The 18,045-nt window shown below is 49.2% G+C and overlaps 1 protein-coding gene across 3 annotated transcripts in view; it reads left to right on the forward strand.

The window, feature by feature from the left end:
* Window positions 1–843: 843 nt before the first annotated feature.
* Window positions 844–18,045, forward strand: part of COL15A1 (collagen type XV alpha 1 chain) — a 98,672-nt gene continuing 81,470 nt past the window's right edge. For all 3 annotated transcript variants that reach the window (XM_059657476.1, XM_059657477.1, XM_059657478.1), the window contains exons 1-2: window positions 844–1,003; window positions 1,078–1,163. In XM_059657476.1, coding sequence (XP_059513459.1) covers window positions 993–1,003; window positions 1,078–1,163 — 97 coding nt within the window. In that variant the 5' untranslated portion in view covers window positions 844–992. The remainder of the gene's footprint in view (window positions 1,004–1,077; window positions 1,164–18,045) is intronic.

An 18,045-nucleotide genomic window follows, 5' to 3' on the forward strand; every position in this document is an offset into this window, starting at 1 on the left:
GTGCCCATCCCCTTCCTCTGCAGAGCTCATTCAAATTACCTTTCACTTGGCAGGTGGTGCCTCTCAGCTCCAGGAAGGGGTATCAGATGAAAAGCAGGAACTGACCACAGAGCCAAAGCCCTCTGTGGCTGCTTAGTGCATTCAGGAAGAAAGGCCCCTGGAGTGATGTCTGACATAGGACTGTGTCCCTTTGTTCCTCCAATATATTGGCATCTCCCACCATCAGGGACTATTTTAGGCAGAGAGCAAAACAAACATAAACCCTTGCCCTCCTGTGAGGTTATACTTGGGGGTGGGGGTACCGGCAAGGTATAGAGAGGAAAACGCTGGAATATTAGCTGTATTTACAATTTTCATTAGGATTAGCTTTGCTGCTTTTAGTTATGTGTATCAATTATACCACCCAAACTGGATCACATCGGAGCATTCAAGCAGGTTCCGGGGGTCACGCATGCAGGGTGGGGCGCGGCAGCCAAGAGCTCGGTCCAGCTGTGTGAACTTGGGACATTGGCGCCACCTCTCCAAGCCCAGGTCACAGTGATTCCAGCCTCCGTGGGCCATCGACCCGCGAATGGAGAGTGCTTTGTCCGTGGAGCAGCTCCGACGGGGACAGACGTGAGGGTGGGAGGGAGCGCGGCCGCTTTCCCGGACCGGCTGGGTCTCCGGGCTTTTCCCGAAGGTTACTTAATGCCGCTGGGGGTGGCACTGGCAGCCGGGAAGCGCGAGACTGTCGAGGGGAAAAGGGGCGTGGGGAGGTCCTGGGGTGGGACTGCGCCACCGCTGCCCGAGGTGGGCGCGGCGCGGCGCGCGAGGGAGCGCTGGGCGCGGCGGAGTCGGGTTTCAGAGCGCGTGTGACTCAGGGCGCGGGCCGGAGCCGGGAGCCTGCCCGCCGCGGCCGCTGCCAGCGCCGCCTTTGTTCCCTGCAGGAAGGGCCCCGTCGCCTCCGCGGAGCTCGGTCGCTTAGCGCCTTCGGGGCTCGGCAGACCCGCGACATGGAGCCAAGGTAAGACCCGCGCCCCGGCTCCTCCGCGCCCCTCCTGCCCGCAAAGCCTTCTCTCACTCGGCCACTTCTTGCAGGAGGAACGAGCAGAGTCGGTTCCTGCTGTGGCTGCTCTGGGTCTCCGCGCTTCTCTCTGCTGCTGTCCGGACCCGCGCGGAGACAGGTAAGCTACCCGGCCGGAGGGTGGCACCCGCTGCCTCCGCGCCCCGGGGAAGCTGCTTTGGCGGCGGGCGCGGCTGCAGTGCGCGCCTCATTCCTGGACATAAAAGGGAGTCCTCGCCGCTCCGTGCGCACTGGCGGTCCTGCCGCGGCTTCCCGAGGGGGTTCCTGGGGTGGGTGGGAGTCCTTGGCAGCTGGGGTGGATGGAGCGCTCCCTGGGCATCCAAGATGTCTAAGTTAGGCGTGGTCCCTCCAGTCCTGGGCATCGAGAGCCTTTGGAAGCACCGGAGGGCACCAGAGGCTCCGCGGGGACAGTTAGCTGAGCCCAGTGCCCGCGCCCAGGTCGTGCGTGCTGCCCAGCTCATTGTCAGGGCAGGTGTGGTGCCCGCCCTGTACCCAGGTGCGGAAGCATGACCGCCAGCAGAGACACCTGGCGCCGTTGCCTCCAAAGAAATAACGGGACTGAATTGCTCTGATGCCTAACTTAGCGCGGAGTTACCTCGGGAGTCACCTCCACGGGGCAGTGGTTCCATGGGTGATGGGAAGAGCTATGGGCTGGGAGCCAGGGGATCTGGTGCCTTCTGTTTCCCAAGGCTCACTTTCCCCACCTGGACCCAGAGGCGGTGGGAAGAATCGTGGGGTATTAGTTAAAACATGTTTTGGTTAGGTAGTGTCAGGCAGCATGGGGTTGAATTGTGACTAGTTGGGTGACCTTGGGCAATTAATTTCACCTCTCTGGGCTTCAGTTTCCTCATTCAAAAAAAGGGGGGGGGGATAATTAAATCACCCGACCTCCTAGGGCTGCTGTGAAGATTAAGAGAGATATTAGAAATAATATGCTTTCCACACGCTGGCGCATACCAGGCAGAAAATAAGTGATAGGTATTGTGGCTTGGTGCTTGCAATAGCTGTGTTAGGAAGCAATGCAGGCATCCTTACAGAAGAGGACACTGAGGATGAGAGGCTTAGGAAGTGGCGGGTCCAATGGCAGAACTGAGCCCAGATTTGCAGGCTCCAGTCGTGCCTTGCTCCGCCCTTCCTCCATGCAGTTTTGTGGGAGAGCTGTGCTCCCCAACAGTGGTCTCTGACCCCTTTTGGATTTAGGAGATTAGAACACAGTCTCGATAGAGGTGTCTCCGTGAAGGAAAGTGGGGATTGGGTGGGTGGCCCTGGTTAACTCTTTGTGTGCTGGAGGAAGCCTGGGACAGCCCGGACCATTGTTTCCTTGGGAGGGAGACCCAAACGCGATGACAGCTTTTCCTGCCAGAGCGTCCAGCCTGGCATTTCTTGCAGATCAAAGGGCAGCTGGAGCACAGTTTTGGCTTCTCAGCACCGTGGCCCATGTGGGAACATTGCAATTTTGCATGTGATATAGGTTACTGCCAACTCAGCAGCAGAGGCAGCTTCGGGTCCTGTGATCCTCGGTGAACTTCGCTGCAACCCTCACCCCCAAAAGGAAGAAGGCTCTGGGGAGAGACACTTTGGTGTCTCTTTCCTCCTCCTGCGCCTGCCGGCTGGGTCCCTGGGAGACAGGTCAGGGCTGTGGTGGCTAACACAGAGGAAGTCCTGTTCTCATCCATCATGTAAGAAGGGAGTGCCAGGAAGCCCTCAGGAGCTGAACAGGGCCTGGGTAGGGCCATTTGCAATGATGGGTATTCGGTGTCCCTTTGAGACTCAGAATCTTCTAGATGCATGAAATATCCTCTTGCAAACCAAATTTTGCATGCAGTTCAGTTAGTCTGACACCTATAAATCGCTTCATATGCTCAGGCAGAGCTGTGAACCCATTCATACTTCATTCGTCCCGTCCTCGCAATGGCTCCACGGGGTGGGGACAGGGACTGTTACTGTCTCGGTCCTTCGGATGAGGAAAGTGAGTCCCAAAGGCCCAAGGCGTCCGGGCCCCTCAGGGTTTCCTGCCCACCCTGTTTAAAGAGACCCTGAAAGGGACCCTTGCCCTCACATCCATCCTTGTGTCCCTAAGGGGTCATGGCTGAGTAGTAAAGTTCAGTGTCATTGGGATAGCTGCTATTTTAGATGATGAGGTTGTTGTGGGGACAGGGACAGTAGTGTCAACAGTAGTTTGTTCCAGATAAAATGCTGATATGTGCGAATTATTTACTTTTCTTTAAAGTGTTTGATTGTGAACCTATCGACGTTTCTCTTTCACATTGATGTTTCTCTCCCTCTCTTTCTCTCTCTCTCTCTCCCTCTCTCTCCCCTCCCCTCCCCTCTTTTCCCCTCCCATCCCCTCTCTCTAAAACCAATAAACATATTCTCTGGTGAGAATAAATGAAAAAGTACAGTTCAATGATTTCTCACAGTACAAACATCACATAACCCAGGTGAAGAAATAGCATAGCCCTAACCGGTTTGGCTCAGTGGATAGAGCGTCGGCCTGCGGACTAAAGGGTCCCAGGTTCGATTCCAGTCAAGGGCATGTATCTTAGTTGTGGGCACATCCCCAGTAGCGGGTGTGCAGGAGGTAGCTGATCGATGTTTCTCTCTCATCCGATGTTTCTAACTCTCTGTCCCTCTCCCTTCCTCTCTGTAAAAAATCAATAAAATATATTTAAAAAAAAAAAGAAGAAATAGCATAGCTCTCGGGAGCTCCTTTGTGTCCTTTGGCTATGTGATTCCCTCCCTCCCCTCAGAGACAACTGTCACTTTGACTTTCAATGTGATCATTTCCTTACTTTTTAAAAATAACTTTAGGACCTAAACATGTATCCCCAAATTCCAAAGTTCCATTTTACTTGATTTTGAACTTTATACATGTAGGATGTCTTCTTTGGTGTCTGCCTTTTTATTTTTATTTATTTTTATTTTTTATCTTTAAGTTCTTTATTAGCTAAGGAATTACAAATGTGTCCTCGGTGTCTGCCTTTTAAAACTGAATATTAAGTTTTTGAGATTCATTTATGCTGTTGCATGTGTAGCTAATCCATCTTCATTGCTATATAATATTCCACTGTATTAATTACATGTATATTATCTATCCATTTGTCTTCAACAATATTTTTCCCATTTGGGGATGATATAGTGTGAACATTCTTGTACATGTCTCTTGGTGCACATGTGCACACATTTCTGTTGATTCTGTGTCTAAGAGTGGAATGCTGGGTAACAGGGTATGCAAATCCTCCAGCCAAATAGACAACGCATGAACAGACAGCACGTCTGTCACCTGGTTGTTCACAGGTACACAGCCACCAACCTGGTATGCGCGTCCCTGTTTTTTAGCATCCTCACCAGCACTTGGTCTTGTCACTGGGCTTAATTCCAGCCTTTCTAATGGGTACCTATTAGAATCTTACTGTAGTCTTCATTTATGTTTTCCTGATTATTGATTACCTTTTCATGTATTTATTGGACATTTAGATATCCTGATTTACTTTTTTGAGGTAAAATTCACGTAACATAAAACTAGCCATCTTCACCTGTGCAATTCAGTGGCATTTAATACATTTACAGTGTTGTGCAGCTGTTGTTTTTATCTGCTTCTAAAAATTTTCATCACTCTAAAAGAAAACCTTAATTCCATTCAGCAGCCACTCCCTATCCCCCCAGTCACACCTCACCAAGCCCTGCCAACCACTAAACTGCTTTCTGTCTCTATGGATTTGCCTATTCTGGACATTTTGCATACATGGAATTATATAATACATGACCTTCTGTGCCTGGCCTTCACTTACTTAGCATAATGCTTTTGAGGTTCATCATATTGTAGCATGAGTCCGTACTTTATTCTTTTTTTACGGTTGAATAATATTCCATTGTATGGATATACCACAATTGTTTTGTTCATCTTCCACTCATAGGGATATTTGGCTATTGTGAATAGTGTTATTATGAATATCTGTACGCAAGGATTTGTTTGAATATTTGTTTTCAATTATTTTGTGTGTATAGCTAGAAGGGGAATTGCTGGGTCATAAAGTAATTCCATGCGTAAGTTTTTGAGGAACTCCCAAACTATTTTCCACAGTGGCTGCACCATTTTACAGTCTCGCCAGTAGTGTACAGGGGTTCTGATTTTTCCATATTCTTGCCAGCACTTGTGATTTTCCATTTTTAAATTAAAGCCATCTTAGCGGGTGTGAAATGGTATCTGGGGGTTTGGATTTGCATTTCCCCCATGACTAATGACGCTGACGTTGAGCATCACTTCATGTGCTTGTTTGCTGTTCGTAGGTCTTCTTTGAAGAAATACTAAAAACTCATCAGAGCAGGTTCAGGTTTTCCCTCTAATTATCTCGTTCTTGCTCACTGGCAGTCTCATGTGCTTTCCTGAGTGAGAAAGAAGGAAGAGTACACCTGGGATTTTGCAGCCCTGGCTCCCTGCCTTGCCTATACCAGGACTGGGAATGAGTTACTGTGGCTCACATACCATTAGAAGTTGTGATGAATATAAATGATTGTAGTGTTTTAATTACTGGCTGATTTTTTGTTTTGTTTTGTCTGAAGTTGGGGATGCCTGTGGTAGCCTCACACCCATTTGTGTGTTTTACAGCAAAGTGAATGCTGAAAATTGCCAGCGCCTGAACCACTCACAGCTCCCCATGTATAGTTGGAATTTTGCAGTCTCCTTGACTTTGCACAGGTGTGAACTAATCTCTGTCTAGAGCACGCTTTCTCACATTCCCTTTCTCTTGAAGATCTAATCCCACCTACCAGCCTAAATGGTACCTCTTCCAGGGTGCCTTCCCCGGATCTCTCCAGTGGAGTTTTCTTATCACTATATCCCTACATCTCTCTCTCTAGGCCCCAGTCACAGTCCCTCTCTGTACGATCAATATGTTTATTCATCTCCATTTCCATGGGAGCACCTTGAAGTGTGGGTCATGCTTCATTTGTCCAGAGTTGGTCTCTTGGACTTTGGCCATTTTGTTACTACTAGAGGCCTGGTGCACGAAATTCGTGCACGGGTGCAGTCCGTAGGCCTGGCCAGCAATCAAAGTGTGAGTGTCTGGCATGGAAGGGCAGGTCCCAGCTGACCTCTGGGCCCTGGGCAGCACCTGGGCCCTGGGCCCCCATGTGCGCCCCTCTGCCTGAGTCACAGCACCTGAGTCCCCACACGGGAGATGCAGTGAGCATGGTCGGATGCTGTGGGCCAGGTGCAGCATGGGCCTCTGGGCTGCCCAGCGGTGCCGCACGAAAGCCAGGCAGGCAGCGCACTCTCTCCCGGCCGACCTCACAGACTGGCTCCTGTGTGAACCCTTGGGGAGTCAGACAGTGGCCCCGCCCCCTGCCTGGGCAGCAGGTTGCCATCCAGGGGTGATCGGGCCCCTGCTCACACCAGTCTTGGTCTGGCGCCACCCACTCATCTGCTCCACCACCCTACTGCGAGGTTCCACTCTCGTTGGGGCCTATCAGGGCCAGTAACGCCTTCACTGCCGCCCACTGCCAGTGCTGCATCACCGATGCCCACCATGTTCCACGCCGCCCCCTGGTGGTCAGCGTGTGTCATAGCAAGTGGTCAAACTCCAGGTCGAACTGCCAGTTGAACAATTTGCATATTAGGCTTTTATTATTTTGTTACTACAGTAAACATACTGCTAGGAACATCTTTAGATAAATGACCTTTGTTTTCTTTTGGGTTATTTTCTTTGACTAGATTCTCCCAAACAGACTCACCCATCATGACAGAACTTATGTAGTTAGATGAATTTTTATTAGAAACACATTTAATCATGCCACTCCCTAGTTTAATTGCTCTTGCTGGGTTCTCATTATAACTAGGATGGAGTCATGCTCCTTACCCCAGCAGGCCCTTTGTGGTCTGGCCACTCACACGGAGCCCTTGGGCTCACACCAAACCACTGTAGAGTTCTGCATGAGGTATGTGATGTCCCACCTCTGTGTCTTTGCACAGGCTGGTCCTTTTTTGAGAATGCCTTTCCCCTTGTCCACCTGGCAAAACCAGTTCATCCTTTAGGTTTCCTTTCTGGGAAGCCCTCCTGCTCTGCCAGGCATGTTGGGTCTCTCCTCTGGGCTAAAACTATATTCACCCATCTCTCAGTCACAGGGCTTTCCAGACTAGACTGTGGCCTTAGTTACTTGTTTGTCTCCCTGACCACATGGGAAGTTCTGTGAGGCAGGGACTGGGCCTTGTCCAACTCTGAATCCCAGGACCCAGCACAGGGCCTGGCTGAGTGGGTGCTCAACAAACTCTCAGTGAATCAAAGAAGGAATGAATGGGTAGGTCTAGCCTGTGGTCTAGAGAGAGTTCTCCAATTTACCACGTCCTCTGCGGTATGTACGCCATCCCGACTCTTACAGCTCTGACAGCTCCGGGGCGACCAGGACTGAGTAGTCAGGGTACATTATTGAGCTTTTAGTTTTTATTTCTTTTAGTAACCTTCACAACTAGTGTGCGTTTACACTGCTGTTACTTTACCCTTTATCTTTTTTCATGCCATCTAATTGTATAAACAATTTTTCTAGTTTATCCCCACGTATTCTTGATAGCCTGTGTTTTGTAAACAATTGTATATTTATATTTTCTCTGCCAGCTAAATGGATGATCTTGCTTTCCCATTTCCTTTTAATGTCTACAGCTTGATCCATTTAAAATGGACTATAGATTGGGGTGTAACTTCCAAAGTAGTACACTGGATTCTCCCAGATACTAATTAAAATACAGTGGGGCCTTGACTTACGAGTGTCCCGACTAACGAGTTTTTTGTCTCTCTGCCGATTTTTTGCATTGAGTTGACAGAGTAATTTGAGTTAACGAGCTCCTTAACGAGCTCGGTCTCCGAACGAATTAAACTCGTAAGTCAAGGCCCCACTGTATATTGGTTTATCACATAATCTCCTCCTGATATGCTTGGATTTACTGGGAGTGTCGTAGTGGTAGTGGCAGGTGAGGGTTCTTAAAAGGGAGGCAATCTTTTTTTTTTAACTCTTTTTTTTTTTTTATTGCTTAAAGTAATACAAGGGGTATTACATATGTGTCCATCCCCCCCCCCCCCGCCCTAGACAGTCCCCTAGCCTCCCCTATCCCCCAGTGTCTTATGTCCATTGGTTATGCTTATATGCATGCATACAAGTCCTTTGGTTGATCTCTTACCCCCCTACCTCCTGCCCCCCAACCCTCCCCGGCCTTCCCGCTGCAGTTTGACAATCTGTTTGAGGCAGCTCTGCCTCTGTATCTATTATTGTTCAAAAGTTTATAATGGTCTCTATTATCCATGAATGAGTGAGATCATGTGGTATTTTTCCTTCATTGACTGGCTTATTTCACTTAACATAATGCTCTCCAGTTCCATCCATGACGTTGCAAATGGTAAGAGTTCCTTCAAAAGGGAGGCGATCTTAAAATAAGATTCAGTTGAAGACATTCAGGTGCAGTGAAGAGAACAAACGACCAGTTAAAACTTCTAAGTGAGAACAGCGGGCTGTGGGGTCTGAGCTATTACTGTAGACACAGGGCAGCTGAGATGAGTCAGAAATGTTGGGAGGAGCCAGGTTTGCTGACTGATCACCTTCCTCTGCTCCACTCCAACTTCAGAGAGAAAAGTGTTGGGTTAGAACAGAACCTGGGAGAAGGTCCAGACCTCTTCCTGGGAAGGATCTAATGAGGAGACATGAGGCCGAGGTCACCTAGTGAGTACAACCTAACCCTTATCCCCAACAGAACTCAACTCAACTCTTTTGACGTAACCCACCAATTTCATCCAATCCAAATCATTTCACACTTGTTGCATGCCATGGGTGACGTAAAGGACTGGACAGGACAGAAAACTGTTCTGAGAGTCCTGGTGCCTCTCTCAAGTGACCAGGACCCCTGACCTCAGGTACTGGGGGAGTCCCCTCCAGGGTTTGGGGAGCTTGGCTAGTATCTGGCTTGCAGGGAGTAGCCCTGCCTAAGGTCTCTCCAGGAGTCACTCAGCCCATCACTGAGAGATGCAAATGGGGCCCAGCTTAAAGCCTCTTCCACCACCAGGAGGTCTTATGTCACTAGCGTCCTCCAAAGTGCACATCTGTTGATATCTTCAAAACTGTCTGCCATGTGTGTTTGGGGTACTATTGTAGACTTTAGTCCTCTTCCCAGAGTTCCTGCTGCCTACACTCTCTGAGCTCCCCTGGGGTGAGTGGCAGGGTGGCTTAAGAGCTGCATTGGACCCAGTGCCCACTCTGGAGGGACTCACCACCAGTAGTAGAGAGCTGGCTTGCATGCTAAGGAGCTTATCCTGAGTGTCCTCATGCAGGTGTAGGGACGCCCATTTCCACTGGCGGATGGGGGCAGGAAGGGGGGTAAGCAAGCTTTGAAAGAGGAGATTTATTTTTTTCAACGATATTTAAAAATTTTGGTAATAATAGTCCTTGTAAAAACAGGAGAAAATAAAAGGAGTTTATAAAGATCACATGTTATCTCATGACTCAGAGATAAACCCTGCTAATATTTGGTGGGCTGTCCTTCAAGTTTCTTTTCCATGCCTAAATATGCATGTGTATTATAATAATAAATCATCCTGTGCATTGTATTTTGTTGCTTGGCCTCCCCTCCCCCCCTTTAACAACCACCGAGGCACTTCCCCAACAGAATTCTTCCCTAACACCCTTTTGTATTTGAAATAGTATTTCATTATGTGGATGTCCCATAATTAAACTAGTCCCCTTTTAGGGCTTCAGGCTGTTTCCAGTTGAGGACTATTATAAAAATACTATTGTGATGGTCCTATTCTTATAGGTCTCTATGTGACCATTTCTGTGATTTGTTCCTAGCCCAAATTCCTAAAAGAAATTACTGGGTCTCCCACGTGCCCGTGTTGAAAGCTTTCGTTGCATTCTTTGGAAAGGCGATGGTAACTTCCACTCCCAGCAACAGCACCTGGGAATGCCCACCTCCCTCGGTCTCTGTCCACTGCTGCTATTGCTCTAATTTGAAAGGAGAAAATAACAGTTAGAAGGACAGTGCCAGCATTACTGCTCCAAATTATCCTTAGTTGAGAGGAGCCAGGGCTTCCTTCCTCCCTTTTCTCCTCCCCTCCCCCATTTTATTCACCCATTTTGCATATGCCTTGTGGTGAGGGCTATAAGAAGAGAAGGTTTTGCGTGGCTGGCATGGCTCAGTGGTTGAGCGTTCACCTATAAACCAGGAGAGCACGGTTCAATTCCTGATCAGAGCATGTGCCTGGGTTGCAGGCTCAATCCCCATTGTGGGGTGTGCAGAAGGCTGCCAATTACTCTCTCTCTTTCTTTCTCTCTGTCCTTATCCCTTCCTCTCTGAAATCAATAAAAATATATTTAAAGAGAGAGAGAAGAGAAGAGGAGGTTTTCCAGGAAACTAGAATGCAAAAGCTTAGGTCACAAGGACCTTAGTGGTTCTCAACCCTGACTGCACCTTAGCGTCACCTTGGGATTCAAAGGGACCTGATGCTCAGTCCTCCACCACTTCCAGGATTCTTCATTAACCCATCTGCGGTGACAGCGAGCCTTTAAAGCTCTTGGCGTGCCTTTTAAAGTGCAGCCAGGGGTGAGAGGAACCAATGCAGGCCAGTAGCTTCCTTTCAAAGGTAGCAACCCTGAGTCCCAAAGAGGAAAGTCCCCGCTCGTGGTTGTTGCTCAGGTGAATGGCAGGGCTGGCACTGGACCCCAGAGGGAGCTTCAGGGGGTATCGCTCATGCACATGAGCTCTGGGATCCCAGGTCTCCCTGGTTCAAATCTCAGCTCTGCTACTTCCCATTGAGTGACCTGGGGCCGGTTACGTCTCTTCCTTATGTTCACATCTGTAATGGCACAATCATTCCTACTATGAGGAGTAATGGAGTAAGTATCAGGCCTGTCCTTGGTGACCAGTTCAATACGTCCTCCCTTCCCTGCTCCCGCATCACTGTGGATTCCTTGAGGGCAGGAACCCTGTTTTATTTATCCATGCTTCCTCGACATCTGACATGGCCTGGAAAGGACACAATGAGCATTTGAATACATTAATGAATGAATCATTCAAAGCCTGAGACTGTGGAGAACTTAGTGAAAACCCAGCATTATGAACTCTTGACCACAGCAAAGTCTGTGCGCCTCCGCCCTGCTGGGAGACCACCCGCAGCCATCACTGCCATGGACGGTGGAGAGGTCAGAGGGGGGTGAGAGCAGGGCTGGATAGAACATACATGTCAGGTCATGAAAGAAAAAGGGGGGTATGCTTTTCTGGTGTTGGAAAGTTATAACCATTCCATCCTGTAGGACAGAGTTCAAAAGCTGATGACAAATGGAACCTAAATTCATGCAGTTTCAACAATGTCACACACAGATCTCCATCTGAAGGTGGATCAGCCAGCTGCTTCTCCCCTCCCAGCCACACAGTCTTAGTGGTAGCGAGTTCTGTCTTTATTTTCAGCACACAGCCTTGTTCTCTGACCTCCATTCTTACCACCCTTTACCCCATCCCCCATATGGCAGCCATGGCCATCTCCTAGCTTCTTGCTACTCAAATGTGGTCCACCAACCGGCAGTATCAGCACTACCTGGGAACTTAGTAGAAATGCATAATCTCCTCTCCCACCCACAGGCCCGATAAATCAGAATCTGCATTTTAACAAGACCCCTGGTGGTTCACGTGCACATTGAAGTTTGAGCAGCTCTGTAAAACCAACTCTGATGATGTCACCCCTTCTTAGAACTCTCTGTCATCTTCCCATGCTTACCACCTGTAGTAAGAGTAGTAGACCTTCAAAGGTGTCTACATCCTAATCCCCAGAACTTTGACTAGATTAGATTACATGGCAAAAGGGAATTGGGATTGCAGATGGACTTAATATTGATAATCAGCTCAACATAAAAAAGGATAAGGATCTCAGATTACCCAGGTAGGCCCAGTGTGATCACAAGAGTCTTTAAAGGTGGAAGAGGGAGACAGAAGAGGAAGTTAGGGTGATGCAGTGTGAGGAGGACTTGAGCAGCCTTCTTGGCTGGTGCTGAAGATAGAGAAAGGGGCCACAAGCCAAGGAATGTGGGTGGCCTCTAGAAGCTGGAAAAGACAAGAAAATGGATTTTTTCCCTTAAAGCTTCCTGAAAAGAGCACAGGAAGACCTGTGTTGCACTTCTAACCTGCAGAATCATCATAAGGTAATAAATTTGTGTTGATGGAAGTGACTAAATTTGTGGCCATTTGTTATAGCAACCATAGAAAATGACCTGATCTCAAACCATCCAGCTCTGAGTGGCTGGCATATGGGGTGGGCCACCCCGAGAGTTCAGAATGGGGTTATTTTTCCATGTATCCCCAGCACCTAGCACTGTGCCTGGCCCTGGCAGGGAATGAATAACCCGGTGGAAGTATAGCTTTGACATTCCCCTATTCTTCTTTTATCTTGGTAAATATCTGTCTCTCTTTGGGCCTCAGCTTTTCCATCTGGGAAATGAAGAGATTGGATCAAGTAAACTCTAAAAGCACTGTCAGCATGAACATTCTGAGTTCAGTTTGGCCAAACTTCAGTTTAGCTATGCTCAGCCCTGGTCAGATCCTGCACTGACATCCCATTCCATGAGTCAGGATTCAAAACTGTATCCTACAACTGTGTGTATTTGGTACAAAACAGACCACAGATACGTGTGTTTGTTCTCTCTCTCTCTCTCTCTCTCTCTCTCTCTCTCTCTCTCTCTCTCGTTAAAATGCCAAATTGCTCATTCTCCCACAGAAAGAAGGAAGGAAAAAACACCATTTCTCACTGCAGAGTTTTTCCATGTGACACATTTTCTAATTTTACTTCAGGCTTAACTGTCTAGAGTAGATGGCTCCATTTCGGGGGCTACCCCTTCCCCTTTTAGACTATGAGCTTCCAGTTTGATAGAATGGTTTTGGGTGTTTACTGTTTGCAAGTGTGGCTGATACCAGATTACTGCTGTCTTTATTTTCTCTGCTGGGGATCCTCTAAAATGCACAGCACTCACCTAGGTTAGCATGCACAGATGGGATTCCTTGGTTCTGGGCTCGGCTATGGGAGCTTGACCAAGTCACTGCCACTCTTGAACTCAGATACTTAATCTGCAAAGAAAGGAAGTGCTGGCTCACCGTGGGACTGTGGCTGGATTGGGAGATGTGGTTGGTGGGCCACATTTCTAAGAGTCCACAATTCTGAGATGCCATTGGAATTGTCTCTGCCGTCAGCTTTTGTCATCTCTGCACTGTTGCTCTACTGCAATGGAGTGGCTGAGAAATGCTTAGCACCTGGAAAGAGTACCGTAGCTTTGTTTCAAAGAAACAGATTCTGCTCCTGCTGTGTCTGGCATCCATCTGTCACTTCCAACCCGTTGCCCCACCTGTGCCATGCTCACTATTGGATTGTCATAGCAACTCCCTGCCAACAGGACTTCCCCTCTCTCCGTCTCTAGCACATCTTCTCACTGCAGAGTGCTCGTCAAAACGCAGGTCCCATCATGCATGTCCCCTCATAAAGCCTCCTGTGCTTTCTGTTCCAGGGCAACATCCCTCTCTTCTCCCCTCACATCTCTGCCCATGCTCTGGCTTTACCCTCGCCGAGTCCTTGCTGGTCTCTGGATTTAACGGGTATATCCTCTTCTCCCAGCCTTTGCTAGTGCCTCCCACAGTCTGGAATACTCTCCTGCTGTCTTGAAATCCTCTTTGGCCTTTCCTCCTTTAGAGACTTGCTGCGGTCCCTGCCCCAGCAGCATCGGCATCCCTCAGGGGTTTGTTAGAAATGCAGGTCCCAGGTCCTGCTCTAGACCTGCTGCATCAGAACGGGCACGTCACCCAGGTCCCTGCTGAAGTGCACACAGAACAGGGAAATGCAGGCTTTGCAGCATGGCGGCCAAGTGCCTGGGCTTTGCGTCAGAGCTGATTTGGTTCTAGGTTTTGCATTTATTAGCTGGTGACCTTGAATGATTTACTAATCCTCATCTAGCCTCAGTTTCCTTATCTATAGAGAGCCCTGAGCCAACGCAGTCCCGGTCCTACCTCGGCCACCCAGAGCCTCACAGCTGCCTGGCTGAGAGGTTGTGAAGGTCACATGGGGAAAGGATTCTAAGAATTGCCCTCTGCATTTAGACTCCAGTTAGCCTTGGTTTTGAAAAGCTTCTTCCTGTCTGCACAGCGAAGAGGTTGGACCAGCTCTGAGGCTTGTCCGGATCTGATGTTATCTCTTTAGATATTTGTCTCTCTGGATCTCTGTATTCCAGGGAACGGCATATCCATAAACACAGTGCAAAATTCTCCCACCAAGGAACAGAAACCAGGTCTTGGGGGGAACAACTCAGCTGGGAAGGTTTTGCATGTCTTGGCATAGGGGAGCAATTTCTTAGAAGTGCTGGGATTTGGGTGGTGTAGTACCCCCTGCAAAGCCAAGTTCTTTATTTCCTGTATCCATTTTACTCAGCAGTTGGTAATTTGGGGTGGGGCCATGGGGAGTCCAGTAACAAGTGGGGAATAATTTAGAACATTTTTATATTTTTTAAAAAAGCACATATATATTATAGTGTGAAGTGCTCAACTGAAGTGCTTTCAAAGATAAAAGCAGGAGGTTTTAATTACATTTCCAAACTCTGGGAGGGGGTGGGGGACTCTTTGGCTAGACTCAGGCCCTCAGGTATATGGTCCTCTCTTTCAGATAGTAGGATGCTTCAGTGGAGATTGTTATGTTTACATTTGAGGTCCCCAATTTGTAGGGGAGGCTCAAAATTATTGCAATGGGTGCAGAATCCATTCTTGTGTAAGCATTTTCTTTGCCTACAAATACCTAGTGCACTTGTGTGTGAAAGGGGCTATTACTGTTTTTTGTTGTTGTTATTTGGCTTTTTACCATTGACAAGATGGAGATTGCTCTCCAAAGCTCTTGTACTAGAAGCGTCCACTCTATGAGGGAAAAAGCTCATTGTCACTGCTGGGTCCCCAGCACCTAGAACGGTGTCTTCCATACAGCAGGTGCTCAATAAATGCTAGTTGACTGAACAGATGTGTGTGCGCTAAAGCTTTCCTCTGGCAATCTGCATTTACCTTTTCAGGAATAAGTATGTGGGGCTGCATTAGCATAGGAGGTTGGGTGGAATGTGAAAAATGCGCATGCATATGCATGTGGGAGACCGGCTGGTCCCACTCAAGTTCAGGGTTTCTAAGAATCGCCCTTTGGAGGCAGCCTCCTACCCAGTGTGGTCTGTGCCGCATAGTGGCTCCTTGTGAGAGAAGGTACAGTTTACCATTCATGCGCCTTGAACAGCTGGGGCTCAGGGCCCCCTTGTGACAAGGCTTACAGATCCCCCGAACACCTCAGTTCCATCAAAGCCCCTGGCTGGGAACCTCGAGGAACCAGAAAACGCTGGACTCTCAGGACCATCTATTCTAGCTCTCCTGAATGACAGATGGGAAGATGGAGGCTCAGAGAGAAGAGGGACATGATGAGAGCCACACCAAAAATGTAGAAGAACTGGCTCTAGCACTGGGCCTTCCGATGTCCAGGCGGGTGGCGTCGCACCACCCTGACGTTCCGAGGGCTGCTTGACATGGATGTGTTGCAGTCTTTTCCCATCTCAGGGCTGTGGGAGGAAAGACAGGGGAAGACATTTACCTATGGTGAGGGTTTCTCATGTGTGTGTTTAGAGCTGAGCTTTGGAAACATCAGATGGACTTCAAATTCCAATTCTTCCGTTTACTGGCTGTGTGCCTTCAGAAAATTGCCCCCAAAGAGCGATTTGGTGTCCTCATCTGGTAGCAGAGGTCCTCCCTCCTGGGCTGCGTGAGGCGTTCGGCAGGTAATGCTGGAGGAGCGCGCAGAGCAGAGACAGCAGGCACTCAGGGGTTGAGAGCTCTCCCCTAGACCATGGGCCCATCCTGCTGCATAGCAGCATCCCTGGAAGTTTTTAAAACATGCAGAGGCCTGGGCCTCATGCCCAGAGATTCTGATTGGGCTGGAAGTAAGGCATCAATTTTCTAAAGCCCACCCCCCACGACTCTCCAGCCCAGCCAGGGACAAGACCATACATGCCATGAAGGCAGGGGACACATCTGTCCTATTCTCCCATGAACCTCTAATACTAACAGTGCCAGGCACGTGTTGGTTGGTGCTTGATAATATCTGTGAATGAATTATGAACGGATGAACAAGATGGGCTCGGCACCTGACATTACCCTGCACCACCACCCTGAGCGCTGGGTATTGTCATCTCTGTGTCCAGGTAAGGAGAGGAAGGCTCAGAAGTTACAGAACTGGTCTAGGGTCGCCGGCTAGTACGTGGTGTAGCAAGGACTTGCATGCAGGTCTCTGTGATGCTGAACCCCACATCCTTCTCCTGCACCTGCTGAGTGAGGCTCACCCTCCTCAGGTCCCCTGGAAGCCACCCTCAGTTTCAGGTCTCCAGTTAGGGGCGTCTCCTGGGTACTCATTCTGGAAGGTCCATGACTCTGGAGGTGCACGGGCTCCTCCTCCAGCAAACATTTGGAGACTGTCAAGTGCTTTCATCCAGATTAAACAAGAGTTAGCCTGTTTCAAAATGTGACTTCAGGGTCACCATCTGTCCTGGCTGTTCCTTAAACTCAAATCCCATTTCAGAGCCAAACGGGGCTCCAACATCCTGCAGAGAGCAGGTCTCTGCACAATTGAGTAGGAAAATCGGTAGAAAGAAGCAGTGTGTTTGGTAACAGCTGCAGGACAAATTTTTTTATGCCATCTGTTCCCCTGCTCAACAGCATCCAAGTCATTACACAGGGTGGGGCAAAAGTAGGTCATGTGTATGCAACGAAACAAGAATAAACTGTGTTTCACGTACTCACAACTGTAAACCTACTTTTGCCCCACCCTGTGTGTGTGGACCACAGGCCCCCACTACGTACTCAAATGCACTCATTCCCATATTGGGCCCCTGCTGTGTACCAAGCACTTTCCCACCCCTCGACTTCTGTAGAGCAGTGGGTGAGAGTGGTCTGGGTAGTAGATAGCTATGGGGACATGATGTAACCTAGGCACCTGAGCGAGTCACATTGTCAGACTGGGCCTCAGTTTTCTCACTTAAGGGACGTTGGACTAGGTACTTCCTGAGGTCCTTCCCGGCTCTGAAGGTCACTCTGAGTCCCCCGGCCTCCGTCAGCCTTGGTCAGTGAAGATTTCACGGTGCCTGCTGGAGCCATGAGCTCATCCTGTCCCCAGGCTGCTTCTCTGTCTGGAGTGAAGTCACAGGAGCTCATCCGTTGGGACGCCCTGGGCTGTTCCCAGGGCAGCTTGATTCTGCCCAGGGCATAACATGCCAAGTGCTGTGAGGCTGCAGGAAAGTATGTCTCCTGCTGTTGCCAAACTGCCGCCCTCACTCCACATTCCTGGTCGCCAATCCCACCCTCTCCTTGGCAAGGGGAAGGAAGGGGCCCGACTGCCAGGGGCAGCAGCTCGAGGGGAAGTGGTGATGCCTCCTAAAATGGTCAGCTGCAGCGTTCCCCAGAAACCTGCCGAGGCGCCTGTTGTCTGTTGGGTACATTTTAGTCTCCTTGGCTTGACAGTCGAGGCTCTCCACAGCCTGACTCCCGTCTCTAAGTGAAAAAGTGATTAAGAGTAGAAAGAGCTGGGCAGGACCTCAGATGACCCACGTGTGAGTCCCAGCCAGCTCAGTTACCAGCTCTGTGGCCTTGATCTCCTTCGGCGTCAGTCCACTCATCTGTGAAATGGGAAAGCAATAGTCCCCACCTTATCAAATTGAGATTAAATCAGCTAATGCATATTGGTTCAACACTTCTAAATCTGTGTTTACGAAGATTCATACTTCTTTCTGTTCCAATTCTGGAGGTTGTCTGGGTCCCGTTGCTCCATCCCCCAGGGTCACTCATCTCCCCCCAGCTTTCCTGCCTCCTCTCCTCCAGCACCTAGGGTTTGCCTGTGCTCTGCCGGCTCCACCATGTCCACTTGTGCAAGGCCTTCCAGCCCATCTAAGTGCCCTGTCCT

The sequence above is a fragment of the Myotis daubentonii genome, chromosome 11 (genome assembly GCF_963259705.1).
Source record: "Myotis daubentonii chromosome 11, mMyoDau2.1, whole genome shotgun sequence".
Classification (NCBI taxonomy): Eukaryota; Metazoa; Chordata; class Mammalia; order Chiroptera; family Vespertilionidae; genus Myotis; species Myotis daubentonii.